This window comes from Lissotriton vulgaris, chromosome 2_1, assembly GCF_964263255.1.
Source record: "Lissotriton vulgaris chromosome 2_1, aLisVul1.2, whole genome shotgun sequence".
NCBI lineage: Eukaryota > Metazoa > Chordata > Amphibia > Caudata > Salamandridae > Lissotriton > Lissotriton vulgaris.
Genome location: NC_141687.1, coordinates 2,068,969,190 through 2,068,984,584, shown reverse-complemented (window position 1 = coordinate 2,068,984,584; position 15,395 = coordinate 2,068,969,190). Strand labels below are relative to the sequence as shown.

Below are 15,395 nucleotides of genomic sequence, written 5' to 3'. Positions count from 1 at the left end.
GTAGGGACTGGATAAGGAAGCCCGGAGGGAGGGCTAGAACAACGTCTGAGTCCGAGCGGTCAGTAAGCCATGTTTCAGAGAGGAACAGAATGTCGAGCTCGTGGTCTTCTATTAGGTGATTGATGAGCAGCGCATGCATAGGGAGTGAGCGACAGTTCAGAGTGGCCAGTTTAAGAGCCGGAGGAGTGCCGGGTCGACTGGGGAGTTGTAGCTGAACTGGGTGGCAGCGTGTACAGCTGGTAAATGGTCCGTCTAGACCATGAACATAGTTACATGAGCTGTCATTGGTGGGTCTGAGACTGAGGAGGTCCCGACGCGAGTAGCTTACCCTAGGGGAAGCTGAGTCCGGCATGGGTTCTGGCCCTGAGCAGCGTTTAAGTAGAGCTAAGAGTGGGCGTGGCCTCGTTGTGGGCGTGTCTACGCCTTCGAGCCGCGATGGCGGTTAGAGGGGTTTCCCTGTCTCAGCGCTATGATCTGCTGTGTCAGGGGATGTCAGGAGGGCTGCTCGGCGCGTTTGGCAAGCGCTTCAAATGCAGGTGAGTTCGTTTTTTAAAAGCAGTGAAAAGTACAAGTAATTTTATAAAACAGAGTAAAATACAATCCTCCGGCTTCCGCCTCAGAGGTCAACCAAATAATAATGAGGAGCGCTTCAGTCAGCGTTTAAGTAGAGCTAAGAGTGGGCGTGGCCTCGTTGTGGGCGTGTCTACGCCTTCGAGCCGCGATGGCGGTTAGAGGGGTTTCCCTGTCTCAGCGCTATGATCTGCTGTGTCAGGGGATGTCAGGAGGGCTGCTCGGCGCGTTTGGCAAGCGCTTCAAATGCAGGTGAGTTCGTTTTTTAAAAGCAGTGAAAAGTACAAGTAATTTTATAAAACAGAGTAAAATACAATCCTCCGGCTTCCGCCTCAGAGGTCAACCAAATAATAGTGAGGAGCGCTTCAATCAGCGTTTAAGTAGTGCTAAGAGTGGGCGTGGCCTCGTTGTGGGCGTGTCTACGCCTTCGAGCCGCGATGGCGGTTAGAGGGGTTTCCCTGTTTCAGCGCTATGATCCGCTGTGTCAGGGGATGTCAGGAGGGCTGCTCGGCGCGTTTGGCAAGCGCTTCAAATGCAGGTGAGTTCGTTTTTTAAAAGCAGTGAAAAATACAAGTAATTTTTTAAAACAGAGTAAAATACAATCCTCCGGCTTCCGCCTCAGAGGTCAACCCAATAAATCCAGCCCAGATTGTAAATGTTGTTTAGAGTCACTTGGGACCAAAATTGTCTGCAATGACAAGAAGAAATCTTAATTGTGTTTGTAGCTGGGAATGAAAAATATAAAGACTTGTCTGGGGTAAATGAAAAAATAAAGACTAGTAATAGATCAAGCTGTAATACATTCATATCTGCAAAACAAGAAAGCCGTGGGTGTTGTCATCAGTTTGAGTGTTTTGATTCCTAGGTCTTTTTGACTGTTGCTGCCCAGGTACAGTTAGCTATGTGTGATCAGCATAGTAGTAGTAGTGGAGGGTGTTGCGCTGCATGCCTTGAAAGATATCAGGATGTGGTAAAGAAAATACATAACCGGGGCAATCCTTCAGGGTCATTCTCCCTCATTAGTACATGTGGGAATCAGAAGAGAGGGCTCTTACCTTCCATTGCTGTCACAAGCTTGTCAAGAACAAGTCAAATAAACCAAGAAAGAACCCACCAGTGCAGCTTCTCTAATGAGCTAGTGATCCAAAAGCTGTATGGTGCAAGCAGGGCTCAAACACCTATGCCTTACTGATCGTGCGCTTCAAACACATCAATGCAGATTCACAATTTCAGTTCTGTGGTTAAGGTGTTTGCCATACCATGGAGACCATGCTGCTATGAACCATAGCTGGATGTACATCGGGTTTCTCAAACTCAAGGGAACAAAATATAAACCTACTTTTCCTCCCCTCCAAATGTGACACTGACCTCCCTGTCCCTCACTTCATCTCCCACACAGAGGGGGGTGTCATCCCTGACTCCAAAGCCAAAAGCCGGTCACCCTTAATTTAGTCATCCAGTTTTTTTTTGCAGATGCATATTGCGCGCACTCAACCCGAAGGTATTGGAGTGCTTTACATGAAAACCATTTATGTTACACAAGGACACATTCATTTTGTTGGCAGGCACGGGGATATTAAGTGATTTGCCCAAAATCACAGGATGTGGAGTTGACCCCGAAGCTTCAACCTTGGTTTCCCAGCTCCAAGGTTGGCAGTCTAGAAGTGAGACCACATCCGCTCCCCGGCTTGGAGCTGTGATTGGACTTATGGACAGAATTTGCTAAGAAATCAACCATATTCTACTACACTTGCTCCCTTTAACCCCAAATCATACATCAGCAGTATAATTTAGAACCCTAAATGCAGGACTCTATTATGGAAGCTCATTCCTTTCTGCCGAATACCATGGGGCATATTATCAAGGGGGTTTATCTCCGCTTTTTTGGCTTTAAAAGCCAAGAAAGCGGAGATAAAATTATCTCCCTATTACCTAGCTGTCGTTAACACCAGTTAGCGACAGCTAGTAGGAGATAGCGACCATCTTGGACCCCACTTTGCATGTCAGTGATATTTATCACTAATGACATGCAAAGTGGGCGTGCCAAGATGTTAGCGACTGAAAACAGTCGCTAACATCGCTATCTCCTATTACCAACTTTTGGAGATATTCGCGCTAAGCGCGAACATCTCCAAAAGCTAACACCTGCCCTGAGCAGTTCTTAGCCATGTTATCCAATGGGAGGTGGATAACATGGCTAAGAGCATTAGCTCGGTAATGCATGAATATCGCTGACTTTTCAGCGATATTCATGAATTGCGGCGATTTTTATCGCATTTGCGATAAACCTTGGTAATACCAAGGTTTATTTGCGGTAAAAATTGCCGCAACTCAGCAATAATTTTTTGTCTCTAACCAAGCAATAGCGATAATTATCGTTATTGCTTGGTAATATGCCCCCAAATTCCTATCTCAAAGTCATCCAGACTACTGCAACCAGAGTAATATTTATAAAGAAAAAACGTGGTCACTACATCATTGAAGACACTACACTGACTCCCCTTAATCCTAACTGATCTTTTGGGGCACTTGAAGCTTAAATCACTAAACTGATTCTAAGCATGTAAGGAAATATAGGGAGTCCTACCTGCTTGAAGTTCATTCTTGGAATACGTTGAGCTTTTACCCAGTTTGTCCTTCGTCTGTTTTGCTATCATTTCATCCAAGTTTTCTGGGGAGAAAAGAGTATTTCAAATGATTAGAGAAACCATAATATGAAATATTATTTCTTTAAGATTGCACATTTCAAGGCAATGAATAACCAACAATTCAGGTAAGTTTATATTGTAGAAATTAGCAAAATAAAATTCGAAACCCAACAAAACTGATGCATATGGTACACAGGTGGATGTGGTACCCAGTGGCTGCCATTTCAAATTGTAGTCTTTTAAAGTGATTATACTGGTGTAATGGCCAGTGGTACTTAAAAAGTATATCTGCTGGCTGTAAGCCGCAGATCTGATTAGGTCTCAGGTAACCAGCATCCTCAGCAGATGCATGTACTTAGCGAGGACATGTTCAGGTGGTGCACCATATGCAAGTCAACCTGCACCAACATGTGCCAAAGCTACATGGTCTACAGGGGATACTGGCCAGCTGGAAACCCGAACTGTTTAGTTAGCTACCCAACATTGCACAGCAGGTAAACTGCTGAACCTTTCTAAACATTCAGACTTCGAACTATCAACCATATATCTACCATTGACTCCTTGTGCATTTATTAGAAGAGCTCTGATATGTCTCTGCTTCAAAGGTTGGCTAAGGCGCAGTTGGTCGAAAGTTGATTGTGGTTCTTCAACTGTTCCACTTGATGTCCTCTTGTGTGCTGTGGTCCATGCTGAATCTCTTTGTGCACACCAATTGCAAATACATCACCTGGTATACTTCCATTGCTGGGAGGTGCTGTTTGCGACAGAGCACCTGCCTCATGATCGCTTCAACCCAATCTTGGAGGGAAATAGCCTACTCTGTAGAGGTCAATTAGGTTCTCTTGGGGAGGTGGCATGTATATTCAGAGATGAGTTTAATTGTTCAAGACACAAGCTGGGACACCTTCTTCCCTGAACTACTTGGCTGCTGGTGCCACATCTCAGCTGATGCCACTCTCAAGATGGTTTTTGGGTTACAGACACCCGGGCTCAGGTGGGAAGTCTGTTTATACTTTGATATGAGAGGTTATATGGATCTTAAAGCTGCAAAGGCTGGAGGGATAGGGGAGTTCAATCTACACACCGATGAACATTCCAATGCTTTAGCAAGGGGCTTTGTGAACAGTCTTGATTGTTTTGAATTAAGTAATTTAGTTTTAGTCCCACACACATAAATAGTCTCCCTCTGGACATGGATCGAGGAATAACAGGCTCCCGGCCATAGTTAGAGATCTCCTCCTCCTCTATGCAGAGATCTCTGTGTTGTCATGGTAGCTTCTCTGAAGGCATTGGAAGTTTGCTGAGCATCCATCATGTTTCATGTAGCCACTGAGAAAACTTTTTTGTTTTCAAGTTTGAATTTAAAAAACAGAAAACCAACAACCCTGGCGTTTTCTCCAAGAGTATGGGCAGTCGTGGCTGGCACTACTTGCGGGTGAGAAGGGGCAATGAGCGGGGGGGGGGGGGGGGGGGGTTTGCGTGGGTCATGGGTAAATTTAAAAAAAAAAAAAAAAAATGAAACTTACCTTCCTTTCCGACGGGTTCCGCATCTTCTCGGTTCCTGCTTTCAAAAGTAACAGGAAGCAGGCAGCAGGCTCACTCCGAACCCTCCCCTAAGCCAATCACAACGCTGCAAGCAGCGTTGTGATTGGTCGGGACGCCACCCAGCCAGGGCTAATGGGGTGGCCACGTTCTCCATGTAGGCTGCCTGCATTAAGAAAGGGCAGAGTGTGCATGACTGGTTTGGGAGGCCCCAGAGGGCGGACCAAACAGTCTTTGTGCACTCAGGGGCAGGGGCGTAACACAGGCCTCCGAATGCCCCACGGTGCGGTTGGTCCCTAATCTCCTGGGGGGGCCCCCAGCACCGCACTTCGTCCGGAGAGCTCCAGATTGAGTCCAGAGTACCCTGCAGGAGGGCCCCTTCAAGTTTCGTTTCGCCTCCGCTCAGGAGTGAGCAAACCACTCCTCCCCTGCCCTGCTCAAAGAGGAGAGCAGCCCCGCCCACCCATGCGCCTGCGATGCATAAAATGGATAAAATGCATAAAATGGAAATAACTTTTAGTTATTTCCATTTTAAGTTTTGGCTTTCTTGCACTGTGAGAAAGCAGTGGGGCAACGCTCCCTTGCCCTAGTGGAGGGCCACCCGCCCCCACCCGAGTATGGAAGTATTTTTTGGGTGACGGCCTGGCTTTATGTGGCAATGCTGAACAGAAAACAAAGAATACCTACGGTGGAGCCAGTTGGGCACCATGATGCTTTTCCCAACTTTATTAAGTAATGTCAGCTTGGCAGAGAGGGAACCCCACCATGTTTGTGGTGGAGTACCCTCTCTGCAAACCTATAAATACCGCATCAGTCTTCACCCCATTTATGTTGGATTTAATAAATGAAATTTGACCTCTGATTTATACTGATCGTAAACTTATCCAGTTTCTTATCACAGTGTTAGTCAGCGTGAAATTTGAAAAATAGGAGCACAGCTGGGGCTAGATATAATACTAATCAAGTAATATGTAGGTTCACGGGCTTCTTTTGAAGTACAAATAGGAGAAACAAACGTCCTTTACACATTTGTATTATGCAGAAACATCTTACAGTTAGGATGACTCTTAAAACGTAGTTGTTCTACTAATTCCAGTTTATCCCTGTCTGTTTTTTTTTCTTTCTTTTTCTTACCCTCACCTTCATCCCCGAGATGCTCTGTTGCGTCCGCGAGTGCTTTACAACCAATAAATTAAATGAGGGTTACTGCTGGCCGTAAACTTGAGCCAATCTGCCCCCACTCCAAGAACAGAAAAGATTTTGCAAAAAACATATCGGAATCGAAATTGCTGACCACTGCTAAGAGAACCCATTAAAGCAGAAAGGACTGACATGGTGCTATATTTTAAAATGATTTAATTAATCTTCCTGTGCTACAGAAATGGAGGGGACCGAAGATAGATTACCATGGCGCTGCGAACTTCATCAGGGCCTGATTGCATCGGCTAGGATCCGACACAGTGGAACTGATAGCCAGCACTGTACGTGAGCGAACTAGTTTTTCATTGTTGCAATGACCCCTTTTCTATATAATCCGTATTAAGGCAGAGAGTGGATATATGAAATATTTTTACGTATAGAACTATGCAATAATGTTGAGCTATAATCTAATTGATAAAAACTAGAAGGCTATTTGTACATTGTGGAAAGCACTAGCGTTTTCAATATTAAGTTGTTTGGCTTTGATTTGTTGTAAATCTTTGTGTGGCAAGATCAGTGATGGACTTTCTCTGACTGTGATAATTGGTTGGCGTTGTTGTTTTCAGGTACCTCTCATTGTTTATATGACATTTGCTCTCGAAAACTGAAGTTAAAGTGGAGTTAAGGTTGACAAGGGGAAGAGGTGTAGCGCCGCGGCCAGGGCGACTGACACCGGACGCTGGGGATCACGGTTCGATCCCAGGCCCTGGGCAGTAGCTTGCTTAATCTTCCCAACGGCCGGGATGCCTCCGGGTAGCTGTGCGCTTTACAAATGTGGATTTAAGGGGTGTTATCGTTGCTATATCACAATCCCTAATAAAAGCCAGGGCCTTTCTAAGTTAAGATTACACTTTAAGATTAGCTCCCAGCACCACCTAAAATTTCATGAAGTTCCAGCTAGTCCTACATAGCCAAAATTTCCTACTGAGATACACATTTTACATTTAAAACTGACAGATTTTTTGACCACCTCTTTTAACTTTTGAATCATTCCACTAATCTGCAGCAGATTAGGCCTTCTGTCTCTTCCAGGTTTGGTATAAACTGGTCAAGGGGTGTTATAAAGATTGTTAAACTTTGTTTAGTAAAATTATCAAGCTGGATTCCCTATGGAGTGAGGGGTCACCTATAACTACAGAGGTATACACGCATCTCTGCAATTTCAATTTTTATTTATTATGATTTGGAATTCCAAAGAATTCCACATAAAGGTACATCTTAAAAAAAACATCATTTCGTCTAAAAACACAAATAAGCAAATCAGAAACAGCTGTTCTAGAGGTTTTCCAGTGCCCGAAGGGGTGAACCTTGAGTAATCAGATTGCCATACATGAACTTCTTACACACTTAATACAGAGTTATTATCTACTTCTATCATAAAACATTCCAAATTAAAACTTATTGTAAAGTATAGAAGTTTAGCATCAAAACAAGGATTTGAGGTGCTTAAGATCCTAAAAGATGAGTAACTAGCAGCAGGATAAGTGCACATGCTTAATTTCAAACACAGAAAAACGGCCTAAAACCGAAGAGTCAAAAAAAGTGCAAATGCTCAGTGCATACGTATTAAAAAAAGTTCATGAAGTACAGAATGATTTAGCAGCAACTCAAATTTAGTAAAGTGCTTGAGATCCTAGAGAATAAGTAAGTAGCAGCAGCAAAAGTTTATAAAAGTGCAAATGCTTAATTGTAAAAAAAGTAAATGGGCCTTAAAGACCGAAGAGACAAGAAAGTGCAAGTGCTTCGTACATACATATTCAGACAAATCTTACGACATTAGTATATATTTTAAAATTGTTTAAAAAAGCTAAAAATGTTAAAACACATGAGTTCAAATGGGGGGTACAGCAGACAATTTCGGGCCTCTTCTGCTGTGGTAATGTTATACTCTAAAAAACAATTCCTTAGATATCTGCAACGTGTTGATTGTAATGCGGGACAAACGAATAAAACATGATTCAGGTCTTGTATACAAAAATTACATAAATGACAATGCCTTTCATGTCTAGAAATACCCTCCCAGGCTCAATCTCAGTAACAGAATCACTCTGCACACTCCATGTTTAAGGTTCCATAAAACATAAGCCGGAGGTTTTTTGGCCATACTGCTCCCCACAATACAATCAATATTTCTATTCTCTAATAACATTTTAATATCTCTTTCACGAGCAACCCCGTAGATTGTCTTCTTAATTATAGTTTTCAAAGCCCTTTTGCAAAGAACTGCAGCCCCATCCTTATCTAAACCAAACTTTGCTAATGCCTTTACATTATTCCTAAAAACAGCACTTTTTTCTTTCATATTTACAAAATATTTCCACGGTACAATGCTAGCCGAAGCTGGTTCTCAGAGCTATTTAACAGTGCATTACACCTTTTTAAACACGCAGCCATTGAGAGCAGATGAGCGGAAAGTAGACCAAATTCGAGCCTAAGCGCTGCAATAGGTGCCGCGTGATTCAAATTGCATATTTGGCGCCAAAATTGCTCTTCCGCTTTCTCGAATTTGTCCCACTCTTGTGCATCTATTGTTTCACTAGCGTAGTTCAGGGTTGGTGGGATCTTTATTTTATAGACCGCTATAATGTGTGAGAAATGTCTTTTCCCACAGTGTGTATACAGGTGGTTAATTGCCAATGCTTGTGAGATTGCCTTGTCTTTGCAATGATCCATGTGCCTGTTAACTGAGCACCTGTTTGTAAATATTTTTCCTAATAATCGTAAAAGATTCCCTGGTATCCCCACGCTAACCAATTTCCTCCACAGCTTCCCCCGATCTACCCTGTCGAATGCTGTGGAGAAATCTATAAAAGTCGAATATAGCGGCACACTCCGACTTATTGGATATTTTTCAATTAAAGTTTGCAAAATTGAGATATTATCCAGTGTGCCGCTATTCTTACGAAATCCTGTTTGTTCCAAAGGGATTAAATTATTTCCAAATGCTCACTCTCGTAGGTGAGTGAGAATACTCTTTGTAAACAAGTTACCGGTTGCATCCAAGAGAGAAATCTGTCTAAAACTGAAAGAATTTATAGGACCCTTTTTATATAGCGGAACTAATATGCTTTCCTTCCAGGATTGTGGAATATCCCCATAGTTATAACAATGGATGAACAATGGCTGCAGAAATTTCGCCCACTCTTCACAATCCTGTTTTATTATGGCTACTGGTACATCATCTGGGCCCATTTCGCTGGAATATCCTGCCCCTTTAATGTAGCCCTCAATATCCATACATAATGGTGCACCATAGTAACTCCCCGCCGTTGGGGAAATGCTAACCTCTTGGTTATGTCCCACTGCGAGATTTGGAGCATAAAGCTGGGAAATATACGTGGACCATTCTACTTCTGGGATTAATATAGGTTTTGACTTCTCTCTCACACTGCAAAATTTTGCTATCAATGCCCAATACTTCCTAGTGTTCCCAGATAGAGCCACCTCTCGAAGTCTAACAAATTTGCGTCTTCAACCCTCCCACAATCCAATGTTATTTTCCTTTCCCGTACCTGTTTCAGTCTACTTGTTTCTCTCTGCCTTTGTATCGTGGGCTTCCTAAATTGGTCTCTGTTTAAACCATTAATTTCCTGATTCAATTTTTTAATTTGCCATGGTATTATTACTAATGGAGTAATACCACTGTCTTGCTTCTTTCTTCCAAATGTTCTAATTGTAGCCAAGACTCTCTCGAACTGGGGTTTCTTGGCTGGAAGTAAAGATGACATTTTCAAAGACCCTCTTAAGATTCGGGAGCAAATTATTTGACCAGCAAGTATGCCCATTATTACGATTATATGAAACCTTTTCATCCCTCTGATTGCAAAGTTCAGGCTTCTCAATTTCTATGTCCATTTGTACAGCTAAAATACTATGGTCACTCATATTTATGGGAGATACCTTAAATTGGATACATACATTAAATAGTTGAAAAGATATTGCCATATAATCAATTAAAGAGTGGCCATATGCACCCCTAAAGGTATAGGCTGCGGGGGAATCCTCAGGGAATATACAGTTTAACGTTACAAGGTCTAAACTTCTAAAATTTTGCAAAAGTAACAAGCCTCGTTTATCTGATCTTAAATGGGCCGGCAGTACAGAATCTGGGATGGACCATACCTCTTCACGTTCCGAGTTAGAAAAAGACATCACTGCACTATTGGATAATTTAGCGTTAAAATCACCCACCATCATTATACGTGAGCATTCTTCATTGTTACTTATCCTTTGCACAAAGGCACAGATTGAGTCGACCAATATGTTTGACGCTCTCCCTGGGAGAATATACACGTTTACCAGTAAAAGAGAAATTATCTTCACCAATCCTCAACTTTACTTCGATACAGCATTTTGAGGGATGCTTATAGATCACAGGATCACATCTTATGTCACAGCTAGGTAAAATAGCTAAACCTCCACTTGCGTGCCCTTTTACAGATTTTCTTGCTGTACAACAATACACATAAAAATCCTCAAACTGAAACTCCTCCCCCATCCACGTTTCCTGGAGGCAAATTATTTTGGGATCAAATTCTAATAATGATTTAAGCATTCAGCTCCTTTTTCCTACCCCGCCACATTCCAGGATAGGATGTTTCCCAATTGGCTACCCCCACACTTTGGGCTTTATAGTAGATGTTTTTGACCTATTCAGGGTACCTGCTACCCAGCTCCACTTCGCGACATCATCATCCATGTTAGGGCTACTAGACCTTCTTGCTTTAGGGCCTAAAATATTAACTTCTCTGTTTCCTAGGTTTCTACCTTTAGTTATTTCGATGTCTTTAAGGCTTATGGGGATTTTTGCATCCCTTTTGTTAGAGAACCCAAACCCTTGCATCTGATTAAACGTTCCTATGTGGTCAAAACTGAGACCAAGGTAGTCCTGGAAATTTAGGATAAACTGTGAAGTAGATGCATGTAGGCTTTACTTGGTCGCAACAGTTCAGATTCGCAAAATCTGGCTGTTTACAACTGCAAAAATGCTTTTCTGTATGTACAAACCACAAACTGAGATTCAGTAACATGTTACCAAATCACAATTTGGGTTTGCAATCAAAGCTCAAATTGGTATTTGGAAGGGACGTGTTCTCCAAATACCAGTTTGCACAGCTAAGTATCAATATTTTGTTACTGAATTATATTTGATAAATACATCTTTTTTTCAATGCACCCATTTTTTCTTTATGAAAACGGATTGGATTTTTCAAAAAATGCTTTATTTAGAAGCAGCCAGAGACATGGCTGTCTGCTGACCTCAGCAGGCAACCATCCCTGTGATAACTGCGATTCTTAGTGAGTCACAGTTTGCAACCTACCTCATTTATATTTATGAGGTAGGTCGAATTGCAACTCTCTAGGAATCAGCAATAGGGGAACCGTTGGTAACCATTGGTGATTTGTGAAAGGTTGCTTCACAAATTATCACACTGATCGCAGAAATACTGATTGCAAGTTGTGAGCAGTATTTTGCAACCAGTGCTGCATCCATCTAGCCCCTAGTCCCTAAGTATCCATGTTTCCTGAGACAGGAAAATGCAAAGTAAATATGAAGGGGGGTCTCACGCTCAATCTTCTAAATGTATTTATCTATGTCTCTCCATTTATAGTACAATGGTCTCTCTAATAGCAAAGACACTAAGGTCTATTTTGTTCTAGTAGGGTTCAGGGAGTTTCCGCTTAGATCCAACTGTTGCCACAATCTGTGGAAATAGTTTCCTCTATTCAGTGGGGATGTTGCAGAAAGTCATTGACAAAAGTAATTGCTTCAGTCATTTGGGTTCCCTCCTTGGGTCGCATCCAAAGTTCATCTGAAGGGCTGTTGCACTATAGAGGCTGAGGACCTCATCACTATTTGAACATGCCTTAGCTCTTTTGAAACACTGGCAAAGAAGCACATGAAGCTAAACATCAGTGAATAGCCAAAATACCCTCTGGGTTTCCTAGTGATTGTGGCCATGATCAGTGTCCATTATAATTGTGATTCCCCTCAGCTCTTTGTAGTCACTGGTAATGATGTGGATGCTACAAGGTATATAGGAATTTTGTTAAGTTCCTCTGGATCCTCAAAGCCTATTTTGGACTTTCATTACTAATGCACAACGTCCTGTAGGACGTTCCTATTTGAGTCAGCTTTAAGGTGCAGGTTTGGGTCACTATGGAATTACCTATCAGTGTCTTAGCATTAAAAATGCAAAATGTTATGAATTATGGTAAATAGAGGCCTCGATATAGACAGTGGCAGGAGGGGGATCTTTACTTATAATGTCTGTTATTCAAATTTGACAGCATTTGTTACATTAGAAAAGTCCATTGATCTGATCTTCAAGATGCCAATTAACATATAGTTTGCTGATGTTGTGATGTAGTGATTAGCATACTCAGCTGATTTTGCTGCATGGAAGAAATACAGAATTTGACAGCACATAGTAGCTCTAGAGTCCTTGCAGCTTGCCTTCTTTTGACTCCTCTTTACCGCCCTTCTACTGGAGCGTTGCTCATGCACCAAGTGCACTCTCCAAAGAGGAAAATGTAGTCTGTAGATCAGGAGCCCTATTCTCTTCGGGCTGATACTGAGATCTTCTTGGTATCCTCTTTAGCTGAAATGTCCTGCTTCTTGTCTTGTGCTACTCTAATATTGTTTCCAACATTTACACAAATGTTTTAATTCCAGAGTATTTTCTTAAAAGACATGTGATTTATCTCGATGGCAGTCTCTGAAACTTCTTTACTCTGAATATACATTTCTGAAGAAGTGCCATCCAGCGCATCCAAAACTGAACACAACGAGCTACATGAGACCTTACCAATAAGGAAAGACAACAAAGGTCTACATCCCAATGCGTATTAAAGACCTACCGACTAAACTTCAAAAGGCTTGGTGGGAGATGCCTCCATGGACACGGCTTAGCTGTAGGCTCTGAACATCGTGCCAAAACACCTACGACTTGACCTGAAGTTCAATTGATGCTTGCGTTGCCCTTGATTACCAGCTTGCTGTAGTAAATGTGGAAGGATGTTCATAGATAGCTGCCTGAACAAGTCTGCTTACATGCCTTTACACGTCACGTGTCTAGTCTGTGACGTAAAATTTTAGGAGTGGGTTTTGCAGCATATCTGTCAAGCAGACCAACTGCACACAGAGTGGACACTTGGTTTCCTTCGTCAACCGCTGGCTTTCCTTGACTACATTATTTGAGCCATTGGCTTTACACTTTGTCAATCATGTCTTGCCTCAGGCCGTTAAATTTTTTATCTCTCACCTAATACTATTAGCCATTTGACTGTATCCTTCTGCCACCATTTGAATGCTTGTATTCAACTGTAAGAGGTACTACTTTACAACTTTAGCCCTTTCTGCCCACTCTTGCTGGCTGCATTATGCGTGTTGTGCTGTAACATGCTAATGATGCATACATTAATCAACAAAAGGAGGAACCATAGGCGGACTATATTTAACGGGGTCCAGTGTACATGTCCGAACGAACAGTGGCACAAGAACGGTACAAAGTTCCCCAATGTGAGTAGGAATATGAATCTAGCGTAACGAGAGAGCAAAAAGGAAAAAGGGCGGGGAATTTCCCTTTTCGGAATTAAAACCCTCACACACCCAGCAAGCTAGGTGTCATGCTTCATCATATGGGTTCTGCTCCTCGTCAGACTGGCGCTGCAATGTCTGACGGGCACCGGTGAAGGAGCTCTTCATCGGAGATCTTTTGTTCCAGCCATATTGTGCATGTGTGTAAGAGGGGAAGATAAATGCGGGTGAATGTGTAGTCGTGAAGTGAGTGTAGATTAAAAAAGGTAAGTCAATCCAGTGGGGACTTTATTGGTGTGGTTGACTACCTTGATGTACTGGTGTAAGGTTCATAGTAAAAATCTACTACCCTCTATTCAGGTCAACATGTTTGTTGCATTTTAAGCAATTCGTCAGGACCTAAGTGCAAAGTACTACACAGTGAATAAATTAATACAACCTTATGTCCGTCAGCACCTACCGCCACAGCGTCCGGTTACGACCAGTTGCTCCTAGTCATAACCGGACGCTGCGGGGTAGGTGCTGACGGCTGAAACCGCACATCGATTTGGGTACCTCACTTAAAGGTGCTGGTTCCACGGGAGCTGACTGCAGTGGCACCTTAGGGAAATCCTTAGGGTTGCATCACTTGGGGCAGGACCAATAGGCCTGCATCACCATTGACCTCAAGACATAAGGTTGTATTCATTTATTCACTGTGTAGTACTTTGCACTTAGGTCCTGACGAATTGCCTAAAATGCAAGAAACATGTTGACCTGAATAGAGGGTAGTAGATTTTTACTGTGAACCTTACACCAGTACATATCCCCCCTCCCACTTTTTAATCAAGGGAGTCAACCACACCAATAAAGTCCCCACTGGATTGACTTACCTTTTTTAAACTACACTCACTTCACGACTAAACATTCACCCGCATTTATCTTCCCCTCTTACACACATGCACAATATGGCTGGAACAAAAGATCTCCGATAAAGAGCCCGTTCGTGGGTACCCGTCAGACATTGCAGCGCCAGTCTGACGAGGAGCAGAACCCATATGATGAAGCATGACACCTAGCTTGCTGGGTGTGTGAGGGTTTTAGTTCCGAAAAGGGAAATTCCCCTCCCTTTTTCCTTTTCGCTCTCTCGTTACGCTAGATTCATATTCCTACTCACATTGGGGAACTTTGTACCCTTCTTGTGCCAATGATGCATACATCCCAGACACCCACACCTTTTGTAAGGGCACCTGTCAGGGTTACGCGCGGGTGGCCAGCGTCCACCATTTTTTTCACAGGGTGAATGCCGTCCACCCTGCCAAGAATTTGGGCCCCACTGAATAATGTGCTGAACTCGTCCCATTGCAATTTCCAAACACCGGGACACTTTCAGCAGCGTCTGCACGTTGTCTGCTTTCCTTCTGCAACAAGCAAAAATGTGCAGGCGGGGACAGGATGGGGCTTTCTTATTTAAGACTCCTGCTGGGCACATAACAAAGGCCAAATTTGAGGAGTCATCAGGCCTCCTTTTATTCAAGTCTCTTGGCTGTTAGCGCCAGAAGCCTCACTCCTGAAGCAAATGCAGCAGAGGGGGAACAAAGGCTCACACATTGTTAGCACTTCACACATACTTAAGAGAGGCAGCTTTTCACTTTGTTCAGTCCCTGTTTAGTGCATGCACTGTAAGAATATCAGATGTGTTGGTCTTTCCCAGTATTTACAAAAAAACAAATTGCATTTAAGTAGAGCTTACGACCCCTGAGGAGGCGTTGAAATAATTTAAGTATTACTATTTTTTCTTGTACAGCCTTACTCATCCAAATGCAGAGTGTCAGAGCGCTTTACATCAACATGTGCATATTACATGTACAAAATAATTCTATAACTTTGAAAATGAATGTACAGGATGTGTTACA

The 15,395-nt window shown here is 42.7% G+C and overlaps 1 protein-coding gene across 1 annotated transcript in view; it reads right to left on the bottom strand.

Moving 5' to 3' along the window:
- Positions 1-15,395, bottom strand: part of SCG3 (secretogranin III) — a 246,014-nt gene that overhangs the window by 62,768 nt on the left and 167,851 nt on the right. The window contains exon 9 of the mRNA XM_086958295.1: positions 3,158-3,241. Within this exon, the coding sequence (XP_086814421.1) occupies positions 3,158-3,241 (84 nt within the window). The remainder of the gene's footprint in view (positions 1-3,157; positions 3,242-15,395) is intronic.